This window comes from Myodes glareolus, chromosome 6, assembly GCF_982192425.1.
Source record: "Myodes glareolus chromosome 6, mMyoGla1.1, whole genome shotgun sequence".
Classification (NCBI taxonomy): domain Eukaryota; kingdom Metazoa; phylum Chordata; class Mammalia; order Rodentia; family Cricetidae; genus Myodes; species Myodes glareolus.
Window position 1 is genome coordinate 20,871,196 of NC_142031.1, and position 18,251 is coordinate 20,889,446.

The 18,251-nt window shown below is 47.2% G+C and overlaps 1 protein-coding gene across 2 annotated transcripts in view; it reads left to right on the forward strand.

Moving 5' to 3' along the window:
* The window catches only part of LOC125405651 (nuclear pore membrane glycoprotein 210), a 99,363-nt gene that overhangs the window by 22,714 nt on the left and 58,398 nt on the right, over window positions 1-18,251 (forward strand). For both annotated transcript variants that reach the window (XM_087907042.1, XM_087907043.1), the window contains exons 4-10: window positions 2,432-2,528; window positions 4,336-4,486; window positions 6,136-6,268; window positions 14,547-14,705; window positions 15,267-15,335; window positions 16,830-16,936; window positions 17,802-17,942. In XM_087907042.1, the coding sequence (XP_087763168.1) occupies window positions 2,432-2,528; window positions 4,336-4,486; window positions 6,136-6,268; window positions 14,547-14,705; window positions 15,267-15,335; window positions 16,830-16,936; window positions 17,802-17,942 (857 nt within the window). The remainder of the gene's footprint in view (window positions 1-2,431; window positions 2,529-4,335; window positions 4,487-6,135; window positions 6,269-14,546; window positions 14,706-15,266; window positions 15,336-16,829; window positions 16,937-17,801; window positions 17,943-18,251) is intronic.

The window sequence follows — 18,251 nt, forward strand, 5'->3', positions numbered from 1 at the left end:
AGCTAGGACCACCCATTTAGGAAGGAAGGATGTGGCTTGAGTTCTCTACATCCCAACCCAGGTGGGATGCCATTTGGTGGTGGAATGGCTAGCGGGAAAAACCAGTAGTTGGCTGTTCCTGGCCCATTTGTGCCCCAAGTTATAGGGCAGGGTTTTAAGACCCTTTGAGCTAGCTCACACCCTGAGGAAGCATGCCCTCAGCTGGTTCCCTACCTTGGGAAGGGTCTCCTGTTTTTTGTTTGTTTGGTTTTTTTTTCTTCTAACCTTCTGGCACTTTCTACTGCCTTGAATAAAAAACCCACATCTGCAAATACAAAGGGCCTGGAAAATTCTAGTCAGTTCCCCATGCACATCCTTCCGATTTGGTGAAATTTAAGATGTTCTTCCTACTCTGGGAGTCACCACATCTGTCTCCTCTAATCTTGTGAATGTGGGAAACAGGGTAGGGTGAGAGAGGTGCTAACAATTCACCCCAGGAGCCATAGTGCTGCCCCATTCTATGAGACAGGCCTCTTGTGGGGTGCCTCCCTCCTGCTTATTGGAGACACTTTCTCCCTCCTGCAAGATTTATTTTGAATTATGTGTATGTGTGGATTTGTGCACAGGAGTGCAGGTACTCTTGGAGGTCAGAACCTGGAATTACTGGTGACTGTTTACCAATGTGGGTGCTGGGAACCAAACTCATATCCTCTCTAAATGCATAACCTCTCTAAGTGACTCTTAATCACTAAGCCATCTCTGTGGCCCACTGGAGACACTTTCTTGAATTGTTCCAGTAGATCCATAGGGTGGAGTTTTTGGTCCCATTTTATAATAGAAAGAAGGGGTCTGGAGTGAAGCAGGAGGAACTCCTAGAGTACTCTTGATAATGCAAATGGCCATGGTCAAGGAAGTAGACCACCCATTAGGTTATCATATTGAATGGCTAGTAGTGATTGTATAACCTAAATGGATCACAAGGTATTCTCTTGTTTCCATCAGCATCCTACGGGGTCAGCCTGTTTGGTTCTGCCGTGAGGAGCTAGGAAAGGACTAGCCTAGGGCTGTGTGGGCTTTCCATGGGGGGAAAAAAGAGGTTCCTGTGGTCCTAGCTGTGTCCCAGAAAGGGGCTGTGAGGTAGTGTGCACCTTGTCTCTGAGGTGTAGAAAGGGCTTAGTCCCCATGCAATGAAAGCAGCTGGGTTGATGAGAGCACCTCTGACGTCCTTGCCATGCATGTTCAAGGTGTGGATTTCAGTATCTGCCTCGTGGTGTTAGGGAAACAAGCTTCTTTGGTCCAAGGATTTCCTTAGTGTTTTATAACCATAACTTTTTGTCTGTTCAACACTTCTCTGTACCCTCACCCTTTCTGGATGAGGCTTACCTGTCCAGATGTGGAAAGATGTCCAAGGAACTTTAAGAAGAGGGCCCCCTTCCTCTAGTCTCCCCTGGAAGTAAAGGTAAAGACCATCTTTGTCTGGTCTTTTTGCTAAGTGTGATTTGATTTGGGCTTTAAAAACAAAAACTTTTTACTTTAATCTGTATTTATGTGTATGTATGTTCCTGAGTTCACATGCTATACCACCTGCATGCAGGTGCCCAGACAATCCAGAGGGCGTCAGATTCCCCGGAACTGGAGTGACAGGCAGTTATGAGCCTCCTGATGTGGATTTTGGGGCCCAAACCTGAGTCTCCTGGGAGAGCAGTCAACACTCTTAACCCCTGAGTCAGCCCTCTAGCCTCTGATTTGGCCTTTGAGATCTTGGGTAGAGATCAGGGTGGTCTGACTAAGTAAAGATCCTATTTTATGATTTGGGTCTGAACTGTCTCTCATAGGCTCTTGTTGACTTGGACACAGGTGCAGGAGTGTTCCGAGAATGGTCATGAAGGATTTGACCTTGTCAGTTGATGGCTTCATGAGCTTTCGTCAGGGTGCAAACTCAGGAGATGGTACCAGGCTGAACAGCCATTGAGATCATGCCCTTGGGTTCTGTATCTTGTCTCCATTTCTTTCCTCTGTCCTTAATTCTTGACTCCAGTAAGGTGAGAAGCTTTGCCTTGCTCTCCCTGCTGGTGGCCCCTGCTGGTGAGATGCATTCCCATGCTCCTGTACCTTGAAGGGAAGCATTCTTTCTTCAGGAGATGACAAGGAGGAGAATTAATAGCTTAGGTGTCAGTGACCTCCTAAAGTATCTATACCTACAGAGGGTTCAAGGTTAAGTGGGGAGGGACAGGCCTGAGTTCAAATCTTGGCTGAGCCTTTTATGGTAAGAAGCAAGTACTACCATTCCTTTGAGCCTCAGTTTCCCCTTTCTGAAAAGGAGGTCATGGTGTGTACCTTGCAGGGGTGTGGTGCTGAGCACTGTGTCTGCATGGAGTCAGAATTGTCATCTCCCTGTCCCTGTACCCTAGGGAGCAAACTCATGCGTTTCTGCCTCTAAATTCTTTTACAGGAAATACCTTCAGCACCCTGGCAGGGCTGGTCTTTGATTGGACAATTGTGAAGGATACAGAGGCCAACGGATTCTCAGACTCCCACAATGCACTACGGTAAGAGGCTTTGCAACAAGCCCTGGCTACCATTGAGTGGCTGCAGAAATTGGAGGTCCTTAGGCTTTCTCCTGTCAATGAAGAGGCTAGGGCACCTCCCAGGATGCTTGGTGCTTACAATAACTGATTGGGAAGAGTTTAGTGCTTCCCAATCATGCAAGCAGCCTCTGTGGTGCATTGTGATATATTCTATGGGAACTTGTCAGAGAGATTGGGATATCTAGCTGAACAAGGAAGACACAGAACTCTGGAATTGGCGTACAAGGGACATGTGGGTGACCCTAGAGGGAAGTGCTTCCCTGGAGAGAAAGTTAAAGGGAGGCAAGTTCTGGCTAAGAGGAAAGGCCAGCAACAAAAACAGTTTTTAGGACAGGCTGGGTCTCCAACATAGAGTACAGACAGACTCATAAAGAGAGGGTGTCAGTGCATCTGGACCCCTCCCCCAGCATCTGTCTGGCCCATGCTACCTCTGACCTTTCTACTTTCCAGCCAGGGAAACTGAGGTTTGGAGAGAGTGGGCCTGTTGGTAAGTGGCTCAGTTGACACTTTTACTCAGACCTCTGTAGATCTCTTTTATCCAGCATGGAAGCTGCTGAGCCTGTGATGAGTCAAATGTATGTTTGACAGAATGAAAAGTTCTTTCTGAGTCAACAAGATGGCTTGGCAGGCAAAGGGTCTTATTACCAAGATGATGTAAGTCCCCAGGTCATGCCACATGGAAGAAGGAGAATTGACCCCTGCAAATTGTCCTCTGACCTTCTTACTTGAGACACACACACACACACACACACACACACACACACACACACACACACATGCACGTGCAGGGTGGGGTGGTAATAAATGTAAAAGAAATTTTTTCTTTTTAAGTTTCTTTCCTAAGACATACTTCTTACATTTAAAGGCTTTGTCTGTTGGCTGGAGTGGTAGTGGAGTGATTCAATTTAAAACCTACAGAAAATGCCAATGTAGCGTAGAAAACTTTTTCCTGAATTACTGAGGGCCTGATGCCTAGGAGAAGTCTTATCACCTTTGCTCATTTTACTGTGTTTGCAATACCATTAGGATATTTTCTTGAGTATCTACAATACAGTTATCAAGACCAGGAAATGGGGCTGGAGAGATGGCTCAGCGGCTAAAAACATTGGCTACTCTTGCAGAGGACTCAGGTTTGATTCCCAGCACCCTTGTAGCTCATAGCTGTCTGTAGCTTTGGTTCCAGGGAATCCAGCACCTTCTTCTGACCTTCACAAGCACAGTAGGTCGCACTCTGTCACTGAGCTATTGGATGATTAACCGCAGCTTAGCACAGCTCAGGATTGATCCTGGGGAGACAGTAAGCTTGTCCTGCAAGCTGTTCCTTTTTGGCAGAGCAGGGGGCTTGTTGTGAATTGCTGGATGAAAGAAAGACAAGGTAGGGACACATAAGCCAGAAGGGTTCACTACGTGATCTTTTTGCTGAGCTGATCAGCATTACTGACTCTCTTTAAGTTGGGGCCTTGGGTTTGCCTTTTAATGTGAGTTTTCCTTGTGGACTCAGCTGATTGTCTCAAATTCCAGTGTGCGTCATCACGTATGGGTGTTGATAGAGTGTCCATTCCCAAGACCAGGTGTATTCCACAGACACATTGCTGCTCTGACTCAGGCAGTAGCAAAGATGTGTTTCTAATGTTTTCAGGCCGTATGATTTGTGACATCAGCACCCCTTATTCAGGGGTCTATCAGGAGGCGACCCTGATGATGATGAATGCCACACTGGGTTCTGAGAAATTCTATGCTCAGGTCTCATGATGCATTCTCCTTTCAGAATCCTCACCTTCTTGGAATCTACGTATATCCCGCCTTCCTACATCTCAGAGATGGAGAAGGCAGCCAAGCAGGGCGATACCATCCTAGTGTCTGGGATGAAGACTGGAAGCTCCAGGCTCAAGGCTCGCATTCAGGAGGCTGTCTACAAGGTGGGCCTGAGTTCACTGTGCTGTCCCCACCGTGGGGTAAGGTTGACACTGGACTACAGAACAAACTCGAGGGACTTAGGACTTCTGTGTCTTTCCATTTGTTTGATGTGTGAGCCATGGCATAGGGAAAGGAGGCCGAAGCTCCAGGAGTCAGTGTCACAAATGTCACAGCATCTGCTCCCCAGTTTTGAAGGAGATACCTCATTTCCAGGAAGTGCTTCCCATCCTGACGCAGGGGCACACCATCTGAGACTGGCTCTGTGGCGATTTGTGGGTGGTTGCTTCTCCCTACCTTTCCCCAGTTAGTAAAAGGCTTTTCCTGCTGGCCTTGCTAGGCAGCACCTGCCCTGTGTCCAGACCTGTGTAGGCCATTGGGGTGCTGAAGCAAATCTATGGAGATGGAAAATGACCATAAATCCACCCAGAAAATTCCAGGTCTACTGTCATTTCTGTCAACAAGCATCATTTCTGCCATTAGTTTTCTCCGACAGTGAAAGCCACAGCTCCTGGGGAATCTGGCACCCAGGGTACGCTGGACAGGAGACCATCATCCTTCTGCTCAGTCTCTCAGGTTGTTTCCTGAGGTCTAGACTGGACCTGAGGGGTGAGCTGGGGAAGAGACCAGGGAGTAGGAACTGAGTACACACAGTCCTCCCCCTTTCCGGTCATGCTGGACCTCTGAGCATTTGTGGAGTGAGAGCGAGAGCCTGAGCACTGGTAGCCACAGCATCTGTAGACATTGCTCTTGGCTCCTCTGGTTCCTTTCTGTGTAGTTACTGTCATTTTAAATCAAGATAGGACGTGGGAAAGAAACAGTCATATGTTTTTGGCAGTGACCGTTTTGAATGCATCGTGGCACCATACCCATGGGATTCCCCTGGGGTCTAGGAGATACAAGTGATATCCTATTTCTCCATGTCTCAGTAAGGACATACTCAGATGTCAAAAAATTAAACAGTTCTGGGGCTTTAGCTGTACCTGAGCTGTGTACCTAGTATGGGCCAGTCCTCATATCACTCCTCAGCTCTGCATAAAAGTATAATGAATTGGGCTGTAGAGATGGCTTAGTAGTTAATTGTGCTTGCTGATCTTACAAAGAGCTCAAGTTCATTTCCCAATAACTACGTCAGGTGGCTCAGAATCTAGATATAGGGTATCCCCTGGTCTCCGTAGGCACACTCACACATGTAGCATATACACACAGAGACACACATGTATACACATAAGAGAATATAAATGTTAAAAAAATCTAAACAACAACACAAAGCAACTGTCGGTTGAAGAGATGATTCAGCAGTTAAAAGCACTTGCTACTTTTCCAGAGGACCTGGGTTTGGTTCCATTACTCACATGGTAGCTCATAACCGTCTATAACTCCATTTCCAGAGGATCCAACACCCTCTTCTGGCCTTAGTGGGAATGAGGAATGCATGTGGTGCACAGACACACATGCAGTCTAAACACCACATCCATACTCATTAAAACACACACACACGCACGCACACACACGCACGCACACACACGTACACACACACATCATATCACCATCACCCCAAAAAGAAAAATGCCTTAAACCTTTCTTACCCACAATTCCTCTGCTCCCGTTCCTTACCCCACCTCACCTTCTTTCTCCTTTTCTCTGTGCTAAGAATGTTCGCCCTGCGGAAGTCAGGCTGCTGATTTTGGAGAATATCCTTCTGAATCCAGCCTATGATGTCTACCTGCTGGTGGGGACGTCCATTCGCTACAAGGTTCAGAAGATCAGGCAAGGGAAAATTACAGGTACATTCGTGACTGAGAAGTCATGTTAGATGTTTCCCTCTTTTAAAAAAAATATTTTATTTATTTTTTATGTATATGGTGTCTTGCCTGAATATGGGGGGAGGGAGCTCTGTGTACACAGTACCTGAGGAAGCCAGAAGAGGGCAGTGGATCCCCTAGAACTGGAGTTAGCCACTATGGTAGTGAGCTACTGCGTGGGTACTGCGAACTGACCCTGGGTCCTCTGTGAAAGAATCTGGTGATCTTAACCACTGAATTCTCTCTTTAGCCACTTCCTTCTTCTTACTGTGATAAAATACACGAAACAGGAAGTTCACCGCCGTAAAGCTTTTGTGTGTACAGATCAGCGGCATTACATTCCCTCATAGCACTGTCACCCCCATCCATCTCCAGAGCTTTTCCAAGGTCCTCATTAAACACACCCCATTCCTCTCCTTCACAGCCAACACCCACTAACCATTGTCTTATAAAGTTGACTGCTCTGGGGACCTCAGTTACATGCAATCCTGTATACTCGTTCTGCGATTGGGCTTCCATTGACTGTGCCCTCAAGATCCGTTGCCATCTAGAATGCATCAGACCACTATTCATCTGTCAGTTCTTTGACAGTTGGCATGGCTCCATCTTTTGTTTGTCATGAAGAGTGTTGTGAACATGTGTGTGCTTATAGCTGAGTCCCTGCTTTCAATTCTTCTGGCTTCATTTAGAGTAACTCCAGAGCTCTTGGCTCACATTGGACCAGGTTGTGCCCATGGCCTGCCTCTGACTGATTAGCAAAGTTGAGCTTTGTCTTGGGTAGACCATTTCTACTCAGGATGTGAAAAAAAACATGATTGACAAGAGTGGAGCTATTCTGGAAATTCTATGGTACTGGGTACTGTATTTTAGAAGGTGAGGGTGGATGAGCTGGTCCTCCTAGGAATCTTGACTATCTAGTTCATAGATGCAGGAGTATGGTGTCAGAACATGGTGCTCAGAGGACCTCAAGACAAGTGTGCTACCTTCAGGGTCGTTCATCTAAGGGCTTCAGCACATGTCTCCCTAGGTGACCACCAGAGTGGCAGGTGACATTTAAGAGGCCGGTAGATGCTGATACCTACAAGAAACTACAAGGCCTACAGTTTCCTACATTGAATTCTAGGTTGCATGGCAGTTCATGGATGGGAACCTGAGAGGTACCATGTCTATTAGCCACCAGCAGTGTCTGGTTAGTCATCCTGGAGTAGGTATTGCTTGGTCCATTTGAAGGACTCTACCTCCTGCTTCTATACCCAGTTCTCTGAGAACAAAGATGGAGGGAAGCAAGGTTGTGTTTTGTGAGCGTCTGCTGCATGTTGAGCAGGTGGATCAGCCTTCTGCGTGGTATCCAGTCAGAATAAGGATACTGTACGAGAGGATGTGCAGGGAGCCCAGCCCAAGGGTCCTGACAAATCCTGGTGTCAGCTTTGACTGGGGAAAGAAGTTATGGAAGGGCAAGGACGGTTCTAAGACTGTGGCAAGGTTTTCTGGGACCTTGGTGAAGCAGTTTTAAGTGGAGTTCTCTGGTCACCAGTGTGACATCCTAAGAAGGAACATGGCTGGGAGAGTGAAAGGCCAGAGAACACAAGCAGGCTTGTATAAAATTCTGCAAGGATACAGGCCAGGAATGGCATTGCCTTGAAAGATGAGGACTTGGAAAGGGTAGCGTTGTGGTTATCTTCTGAGCTAAGCAACTGGCATCTTGGGACATTGACGTGTGCTCCTTGCAAAATATCATCCCAGCTAGGTTCTCTTACAGTTTACATCCTACATAGAGAGGAGGAAAGGCACATTGACGTCTCACCTGACTATCCAGCTGTTCCCTGCCACCTGGCTGCTTTAATTGCATGGGCCTATAGGAAAGCCAGCATCTCTGCTGGGTAATGCTTGAGCTGGTTGTGGGAGGAGTACCCACATCCCTGTAAGCAACTTCTCACCTATGCTCTGTAAGGAAGTCCAATAAACTCTTTGGTTCCCCAGAGTGAACTTTGGTGGAATTGTGCCTCGGCTTTTCATTGGACTCTTTGGAGGGAAGGTGGCTTTTGCTTACATTCCCCCACAGAAGAAATTTTAGCTACAGGTGGACATTGCCGAAAGTGTTTCACCAGGACTGAGCACCTCTGAAGTTCAGCATAGTTCTGAGAACTCTTCCTTTTAGGACTCGGCAGCCCTGGGAAGTAAGCCTCTTGAAGATCTCCTGGTATAGGCAGGGACACAGAGGAAAGCCTGAAAGCCACAGAGCTATAGAGTCCAACTGAGGATTATCTTTTTGCCACTGTCCCCTCAGAAGAAAGTCAGGAAAACATACTAAGGATAGTGTCTGGGCTTTGTATTTCTTCTAGCAATAAGGTGGAGATGGTCTACTACACAGGGTCCATAAGAGATGACACTGCCCAGGTTGGGAGAAGAGGGGGAGCCAGCATGGCTGGGAGGCACTGGGCTGGTATTTTAAGGAGCTTATCATAAATCAGTACCCAAGTTCACCCGGCTCTGCTTCCTGACTGTGGATATGTGTGACCAGCCACCTCATACTTCCCCTATTGTGCCTTTCAGTCCGTGAGCCCAAAGCCCTTTTCTTCCTCAAATTTCTATTGTGAGGCCTTTTGGTAAGTAGATAACATAGTGGTTCATGGCTCAGAGAATTAGACCTACCAAAGGTTCAGAAACTTTGGAGATTTGGTGACTCATCTACCGTAGAAATTGAGGGTAACAGCCCAGGAGAGAGATTCCAGAGCCAGAAAGAGGCGAGTCCCCTGCTCCCATCAGTTGGCCACATGCCTATGTGATGGTTGATGACGTTGGCCAGGCTTGGAGAGGCTTCTGGAAGGATGCCCTGGGAAACAGCCTGCCGGCATTGATTTACCAGGGGCAGAGTAAGCAGGCGGAGACTCCGCCATTTTCGTCATATGGACTTTTTTCCCCCATCACTGTTTTTTGAGTGTTTTCAACATGTTTTGTTGTTGGCATATCTTTTAACTTCCAGAGCTGGATTTAATCATTCTGTTTGAAAATTAATATCCAACTTATATTAATTGACATTTTCTTTCATAAATTTATGAAGTCTAGAAATTGGAAATTTCACTGAGACTTTCACATTAAAGAAATCCGTGGCTGGTCATGATAGTGTCTCTGATCATGTCCTCAGGAGGATGATGCAGACGGATCATGAATATAGATGATCCTGGGGTAGAATACACTATTAAAGTCAGCCTGGGCTATGGATCAAGGCCTTGTCTCAAATAGAAAAGTATGAAGATTCATTGAAAGTGATCAAAGAGGTACCCCTTCCCAGTCACAGATTCTGAATTTACAGCCACTTCTCAAGATGACTGCTTTGGCTTGAGTATAGATGTTGACAGTTTAGATGAGCTGCAGAAACCTGTTAGTTATGTGTATGGATGCTTTGCCTGCATGTATGTGCTCCATTGTGTTCCTGCAGAGGGCAGAAGAGGACATTGGATCCCTTGGAACTGGCATTACGGATGATTTATGAGCTTCCATGTAGGTGCTGGGAGTAAATCAAACAAGTGCTCTTAACCATTGAGTGACTTCTCTTGCCCCAGAACCTTCTAATTAAAATGTATGTGTATATGTATATATGTATGCATATTTATATTATTAGATATATAATGTGTATGGGTGTTTCTTGCATGTTTATCTAAGCACCACTGTGTGCCTGGTGTCTGGTGCTCCAGCCTGTAAGGATCTTCTAACACAAAACAGGAACACAGGCTTAGCTAGCAGAGCGCCTCTGAGGTACATCTCCAGACCAACTCATTCTTAAAATTCTGATGCACTCTCCCCACAAGGGCTGTGCTGGTGAATATGTGTATGTGTCACGGGTGGCGGAATGCCTTTTCTGCACCGTATATTTTTGTCTTGCTTCTGTGTGAGCACTTGATGCAGACCCATGTGAGCTATGGCCGTGTGTCTCCCTACATTGTGTCCCATGTTCAGCACACTTAGGGGATTTCTAATGCCAGAAGAGTTTGAAGTTCTGTTGAAAGTCCTTGACATTCTTTTCTTATGGTTCCATGGCTGCTCCTGTCATGAGGCTTATAAGAGAAATTGTGTGTGTGTGTGTGTGTGTGTGTTGTAGGAGTCTTGTTCTGTTGCTCAGATTGGACTTGATCCTGAGTCCCACTAAACCTAACCATCTCTTCATTTGATGTGTTGCTCCTAGTGATTACAGCATTCCAAAAATATCTCTCCTCATCTTCCTGGCTGGTCTCCACTGGGCTCCTCCCTTGGGTTCTGGAGTCCTTTGCTGTAGATGGAAGTTTCTGTTCTGCCCAATCCTGCAGCCATTCAGTCCCAAGGAAACACACAAAGGCTCATATTAATTATAAACCATTTGGCCTTGGTACCTTTTATCAGTGAGACATTCTCATCTTGCTTCCTCTAAGTCTGGCTGGTGACTGCATCTCTGCCTTCCTCTTCCCAGAAGTCTCCTCGTCTGGTCACCCAGCCTATACTTCCTCCCTGGCTATTGGCAAATCAGTGTTTTATTTATTAAACCAATATGAGTGACAAATCTTTACAGTGTCCAAGAGCATTATCCCACAGGATTCTGCTGTACACTGTAACTCAAATCCATACGATAGCTTACAAATTCTCTCAAGTTTGTTTGTGTAGCACCCAGGGGACACCAGGCTGCTGCACTTCTGCAACATCATATCCTGTAAAGGGTCCCCAAATGATAGCCAGGTCCTACCACTCCTCAAGGGAAGTCCACAGCTTTGTCATTGTCCTGGCTAGTGTTTTGTCTACTTGGCAGAAGCTACAGTCATCTGGGAAGAAGGACTCTCAATTGAGAAGACATCTTCAGACTGGCCTGTAGGCAAGTCTATAGAGCATTTTCTGGATTAATAGTGGATGTGGGAGGCCCCAGCCTAGTGGAGGCCCAGCCTAGTGGATGGTGCCTTTCCTGAGCAGATGTTCCTGGATGGTGTAAGAAAGCAGGCTGAGAGAGCTATGAGAAGAAACTGGTATGCAGCATTTCTCCATGTGCTCAGTTTCGGCTTCCAAGGTCCTGCCCTGACTTTCTTATAACGGACTATGCACTATAAGTGTGTGTGTGTGTGTGTGTGTGTGTGTGTGTGTGTGTGTGTGTACGCAGTGGCTGGAGAGATGGCTCAGAGATTAAGAGCACTGGCTGCTCTCCCAGAGGGCCAGGTTTGATCCCTAGAGCCTATGTAGTAGCTCACATCCATCTGTAACTCCGTTTCCAGGGGATTTACTCTTTCTTTTGGCCTCCGTGGGCACCAGGCATCACACTGGTGCACAGACATACATGTAGACAAAACACCCAGACACATTAAGAATAAAATTAAAGTTATAAGTTGAAATAAACCTTTTCTTCTACTTGCTTTTGATTATGGTGTTTATCACAACAACAGAAAACAAAACAGTCTTCTGTAAATGGAGGCAGAGCTTTTCTTTTGTCCTGCTTACCTGGTCCCAGATAAATATATGAAAGCTTATATTAATTATAGAATGTTTGGCCTATAGCTCAGGCTTTTATTAACTAGCTCCTATAACTTAAATTAATCCGTTTTTATTAATCTACATTTTGCCATGGGACCTTATAGCTTTACCTGTTCTCTGGCATTTTGCCTCCCCAGGGGCTGACTCATCTTTTCCATGACTCCACCCTTATTTCTCCCTGTATCTCTGTTTGACTTTCCTGTCTAGCCTTATTCTGCCTACCTATGGGCCTATTCAGCTTTATTATTAACCAACAAGAGGATTACATATTGTCAGCATAGGAAAGGATTATCTCTCAGAAGTCCTCAAATGACCTTTTCTAGTCCAAAAGACAGGAATGGGGATACAGAAAGCAAGGATGGAACTGAAGCAAGTCCAAGCCCAGCAGGGTCAACACTCAGCCCTATAGTTCGGTTCCAGCGTCCCTTGCATGGCGATGGTATAATTGAGCTCTAGTGGACTTGAGCAGTCCTGCACCTGCTGCCTTCCCATTTATAACCCACATAGCCTGTCTTTAGGGCTGACTCTACTGTTGCCTGCAACTTTCATGCTCCTAGCATCTTCCAACATTGAGTATCCATGACAACTTGGGCTGCATCCTTACAGCCCCATCCATGCATTGTTTTCTCGGGTCTCTATAGCTTTCCACTGAATCTAGGCAGAATTCTATATGATTCCTTAACTCTTACATTCTGCAGGTTTGCTAAACCTCCATCATGGTATGGTACCGTGGTCTGCTACCAGCTCCAGCAGTAACTGGACTGACTTGGCCTCAGCTTCTGTGGCCTTTGAGGATCTAGGCAGTAGAGGACAGTGAAAGAAATCATGGGAAAACATTTTGCTAGGATGCTTCATGGCCATGTAGTAACACACCTGGACGTCTTCTGTGAACATATGTTATTGAGCCCCACCCCTGATGCAGCAGGTTCTCAGACATACCCTCAGCACCTGCATCCCTCATCCACATGAGGTTCCAGGTGATGCTGATAGTCTAGGGGTTGTACTCTGAGGACCTATGATTCAGAAGCAAGTCACTGAGCACTTTTTCGAGCACACAAGAGGTACAGAAGGTAGGCAAGTTGCTTCTTTTCCCAAATCCCCTTAGGTTCCTTCACTGGCCATATTCCATTCCAGGTCAAGAAGTGGTACATGGCTACAGCTCTACTGACTGTGAGTGAGTGACTGGTTAGGACACGCCAAGGATGCAGGGGAGAGAATGCTAAAGTGGTTAGACTTGGAGGCAGGGGTGCTCATCTGTTCCTGACTAGCTATAGGACTATGTCCTAGTCGATATTCTGTTAGATGGAATACTCAAGGCTGGTCCTTGTTATAACTCACAATCTGGAGATCCAAGAGCACTGGCTTTTGTTCATCTCTGCCTTTTGTTTGCAGACCCTTGACTGTTTCTCCCCGAGGCAGGTGGATCACGATGGCACCATGTGCCGCATTGGTAAGAGAGGAAGCCAGGCTTGCTCTTCCATAACAGGAGCTAACTAGGGTCCTAGACCTGCCTTTATTCCTTTCAAGGCCATGCCTCTAGTGACCTAGCCACCTTCTCCTAGGCTACATGTTTTGTTTTTAATTTCTTAATTTTTTAAGGTTAAGTTTTTTAAATTAAGTGTCTGTGTTTTTGTGAGTATATACATGAAGGTGCAGGTGCCTATGGTATTATAGGTATTCGATCCCCTGGAACTAGAATTACATGCAGTCATGAGTTTCCCAAATGGGTCCTCTGCACTCTTATTCACTGAGTCATCTCTCCAGCCCTCAATCAATAATTTCTCTCTGGGGGTAGGCTATATACGCATGGGGGGTATACCTGCCACTGGTCTGAGAACAACCTCAATGTTGGTCCTAAATGTCTACTTTGGTTGAAACAGAGGTTCTTGTTATTCACTGCTGTTTATACCAGGCTAGCTTACGTGCAAGCTTCTGGGGATTCTTCTGTCTCCCATCTAGCCACAGGAATACTGGGATTGCAGGCACAAGCTACTGATCTTGCTTTGGGATTTGAACGCCCATTCTCATCCTTACTGAGCAAGTACTTTATCAACTGAGCCACGTCTCCAGCCCCAGGCCACACCCTTTGAAGTGTTTACCAAGCTGAGGACCAGTCTTCTAGCATATGAAGTTTGGGTTTTCAACATAGTGGAAGTCATGGCAGACCGTGAGCTAGCTCCTGCTCAGCACTGTCTAAAGTTGGAGTATCAGTAGTCCTTGTTCCTAGGGATGAGATAAGAGAAATTGGTCATGAGACATCTAAACAAGTCCAGGACATCTTGACCTTGAAGTCAGCTCTCACTTTCTCTTTCCTGGGAACTGAATTCTTGTCAGCAGTTGTCATTCAGATCAAAAGTGCTTATGTTCTCTGCCCAGATGTTGGTTTTCCCAGAATCTGTGATTTCCTGGGGAATTGTTCTATGTCCTGGACTATTGTTGGGAAAGGTATTTTTATACAAAATAGATACAGGGATGGACAGAGAATGGTCAGAACAAGAGTCATTCTTCATGATGGTAAGCTGAGCATCTGAAACTCAGGAGGAAACCATCGGCTACAACCTTTTTGGTAATACCAGTGAGAACCCCACTGGAACCCGGATGTAGAAGAAAGCTTGCTCAATTCAGGGCATGGTCAGATGCCCACCCCTGTTAGCACTCCAGGCAGCTGTCTTGACGGCAGGTGCCAAGAGTCAGGCCTGGAGAAGTCTGTATTGGTACCCAGCATTTCACATCTTTACCTTCCCGGCTTTTCTTGTCTCTTTTTCACATCCAGAACTCTCAATGCCTTCTGATCAGTATGAGCTGCAGCTTCAGAACAGCATCCCAGATCCTCAAGGAGACCCTGGCCGGCCTGTGGCGGTCCTGACACAGGAAACATCAAGGGTCACTGCCATGCAGATGGGACAGAGCAGCCTGGTCCTGGGCCACAGGAATATCCTCTACTCTGGCACTGTGTCCTGCCTACTACTTTGAAGCCAAGTTGTTTTTCTCCTTTAAAGCCAGCCAAAACTAAAAATAGCACTGTTTTCCCCATCTGCCTGAAAATCAGAAAGAACCTAAATAGCAACCCGCTGAGTGGAATTGCTCACCTCTGTGGGTGACTCAGAGAGACTCCCAGAGACGGGAGTCTGTGGCAGAGGCACACATCATTCCAGGCCTCTGGAAGCTTCTCAGGAACCACAGCCCCCTCATAGGGGACCTGGCGGGGGCTGTGTGAATACTGGCATATAGCTTGTTGAGAATCCAAGATTGATTGTATGCCATGTGGTCCCGGAGGTTCCTTGCAAAGACCCTGGTTTTTAGGGTAGACAGTACAGCAAGGGTCTTGACTCTCCCACACCTTTGCTCTAATTGGCCTAAGCTAGAGGTTCTGAACCCACCTCTCAGTGTACATGGTGTCTGCATGTGCTCAAGCCACGTGAGTCAGGCTGGAACCCAAGCTGCCTTTTTTAAATTTTGTCTCTTAAGTTTTGTACCTTAATGAAGAATTCAGGTATCCGCATGCAAGGAGCTTCTAGGCTGCCCAACAGCACCATCTATGTGGTTGAAGCCGGGTACCTAGGTAAGTGTGGCCCCCTGGGGAGACATTGATAGCTTGTGACGTCATCAGTTCAAGAAATTGAAAAGTACAAACAAGAACTGCAGTTCAGCTTGGCAGTATGTATCTTAGTTAACATGAACCTGACCACTGTCTGCCAGATTCAGGGGCATCAGTCCTCAGCCCAACATCATGCAGACCTGACTATTGCTATGTGCCTGACAAAGTTGGCGACCCTGGTGCTCAGCTGAGCTACAGAGCATCCTTAGGTTGACATAACAGTTGGCAGTGCCTTGGCCAGGAAGAAGGAGGCACTAGAGAGAGGAGGAAACCATCTGTAGCAGTAAAAGACTCTGAGGCCCACTAGGGCCTGAGAGCTTCAGTGATAGCCAGCACCAAGGCCTTTGGGATATATGTGTCATGGGTGTCACCTTGGCAACATTTCCTGGGGTCTGAGGCAACTCACCTGTGGAGTACACTGCCAAAGTTCAGTCAGAAGAAGGATGGCCAGATGGGCAGCAAAACCCTTAAGAACCTCTTGTCAGAGAGCTTGTGAGCCCCCTTGTGATGCAGAATCCAGTTGACAAGTAGCAACCCCAGGGAGGGTGACCATTTGTGTCTCAGCAGCATCCTTTACCTGATTGGTCTGTGATGAGACTTAGCTTCACAACAGAGGCCGTTACAGACAGGTGGCAAGATTGTGGTAGGAATAAACACCAGGGCAGAGGAAAGACTTCTGGAGATTCTGTGTATGACAGGTGCTGTGTCAGACTGAACTTCTGTGGTGGGAAGGGTGAAGAGAGTGAGCAGCTTGGCTGGCGGTGTGCAGATGAGAAAGCAAACAGTATCGTGGGAATAGAAATAGCTAGTATGACATACTAGCTCAGTACCCTCAGAGCCCAGACCCAGATACACTTTGTCCAGAGCTCTCAAGTGCTCTAGCCTGGGATACAAAACCTGTCCTAGCTTTAAGCTAGACCTGCTGTGCCTGAGAGCTTGGACCTCCTGTCACTACAGGTGAGACACAGTATCACCACAGTGTACACATCCTTCAGCCTCAGAGTCTAGACGGCCATGGTCTTGGCCCGAACTGTGTGGCCATGGGATTGACTTATATTGGCCAGTGAATAGACTAGCTGAGGATTCAGAGTCTAGATGGGTTGTGGCCTCAGGCTAAATCCACTGGAGCCTCGGACCTTCTTGGAAGTCAGAACCTTGATTGCCACAGCCTCAGAGCTTAAACCTACTGAGGGTCAGGTTCAGGCTGATGAGCCCATTAGTGTTTAGAGTGTGTGTATTCAGTGTTGGTCCTAGGGATCAGAAAGATCGACTTTGGTTCTCTTAAGTCAGGAGTAATGGTGGCCATCAGGTCCCATACCTCTACATCCCCAGCAGCCATGCCAATTCAACGCTCTGGGGCCTTCTACATGGGTGGGTATATAGTGCTTAGCCTCAGGTTCTTTCTCAGTCCTGCTGCCCTTGTAGCCTGAGTGTTGAACTCCCTACTTCCTGTTCTAGGGTTCACAGTCCACCCTGGTGACAGATGGGTGCTTGAGACTGGGCGTCTGTATGCAATCACCATCGAAGTATTTGATAGGTCCAGCAACAAGGTCTACCCATCTGACGTGAGTGCCTGCTGGGGTTCTGATGGAGGGATGCTGAGGGATCAAATGTCTAAGGAGCAGTGAATGCCACAGGGTCCCCACATACGCAGATCAGAGCTTCCTGTGGTGCTTTTAGGGCTATCATGGGCTATCATGGGGTCGCTGTTAGACTGTGAGTTGGTGTCATCCCCTCATGCAGGACTGGGGGTAGATAGCTCAGGCAGCAGGGCCTGAGGATAGTGGTAGTGGTGATAGTTCTGTGTGTTCCTATTTCTTACATGGGGTCCTGAGGTGACAGTTCATTTTGCTTTGGAGTCTGGATATACCTACTGCCTTCCAGAAGCTCTCAAGTGTTCAAGGCCACCATGTTAACATCTGGGAATGCATGAAGATGAGTTGGGGAGTGGTGGTCATCCTTCTGTCACCAAGGAAAGCCTCCCAGTGCCCTCACATAGATCACACAGTCTCTAGCTGTGGTGTTTGGGATTTTAGGAGGCCAGTCTCCTTTTTCTTCTGGCAGAGGTCCTTCTGTCCCCTGCTGAACAATGACTAAACAATGGCTATGTTTGAAGCCCCTACTGTCATTGGTTCATTGCAACTCCGGGATCTGGGAGAGTGACAGTAGGCTGTCAGCTACCTTGAGGATCACACATCCAGCTAGAACTGTGGTGCTGGGTCTTGGAGCCCAATGCTAGGCAGGGAGGGTTGCTGGGAGGGCTCAGAGCACTGGGGCCTCATTCCTTCCTTCTGCCTGCTTTGTTTAAGAGGCTTGGGGACCACGGAGGCTCTCAGCCTGGCCTGGCTGCTGTTTTGGAGCTCTCCCAGTCTCGTGATGTCACACTCATCTTTCAGAAGCTACCCTTACCCATCCTGCTTGCCTTTCCAGAACATCCGAATTGAAGCTGTGCTTCCTGCTGAGTTCTTTGAGGTTCTGTCCTCTTCCCAGAATGGGTCTTATCATCACGTCAGGGCGATCCAGAGTGGCCAGACGACCATCAGCGCTACCCTCACCTCTGTGGTTGACCAGGTGAGTTGATGTCCTAGGCCCTGGGCACCCGTAACCCAACTCTGAGGGTAGAAGTGTCAATTGGTACGTACTTTGCAGTGGACAAACCCTAAGCAGACTTTCCCACTTTGGACTTGAGCTCCAGATGCCCTTGGCTGTCCATAGCTTGATGGGGATCTTCCTGTTGCCATAAGCTTGCTCTTCCTCCACCCTGCACCCATCCTATTAAAGTGGTCTACACCTTCTAAGATCGAATACAGATTTTGTTTGGGGGATAGCATGGGCAGTAGGCCCGCTTTCCCCCATCATCTGTTTTGTCCACTTGAGTCC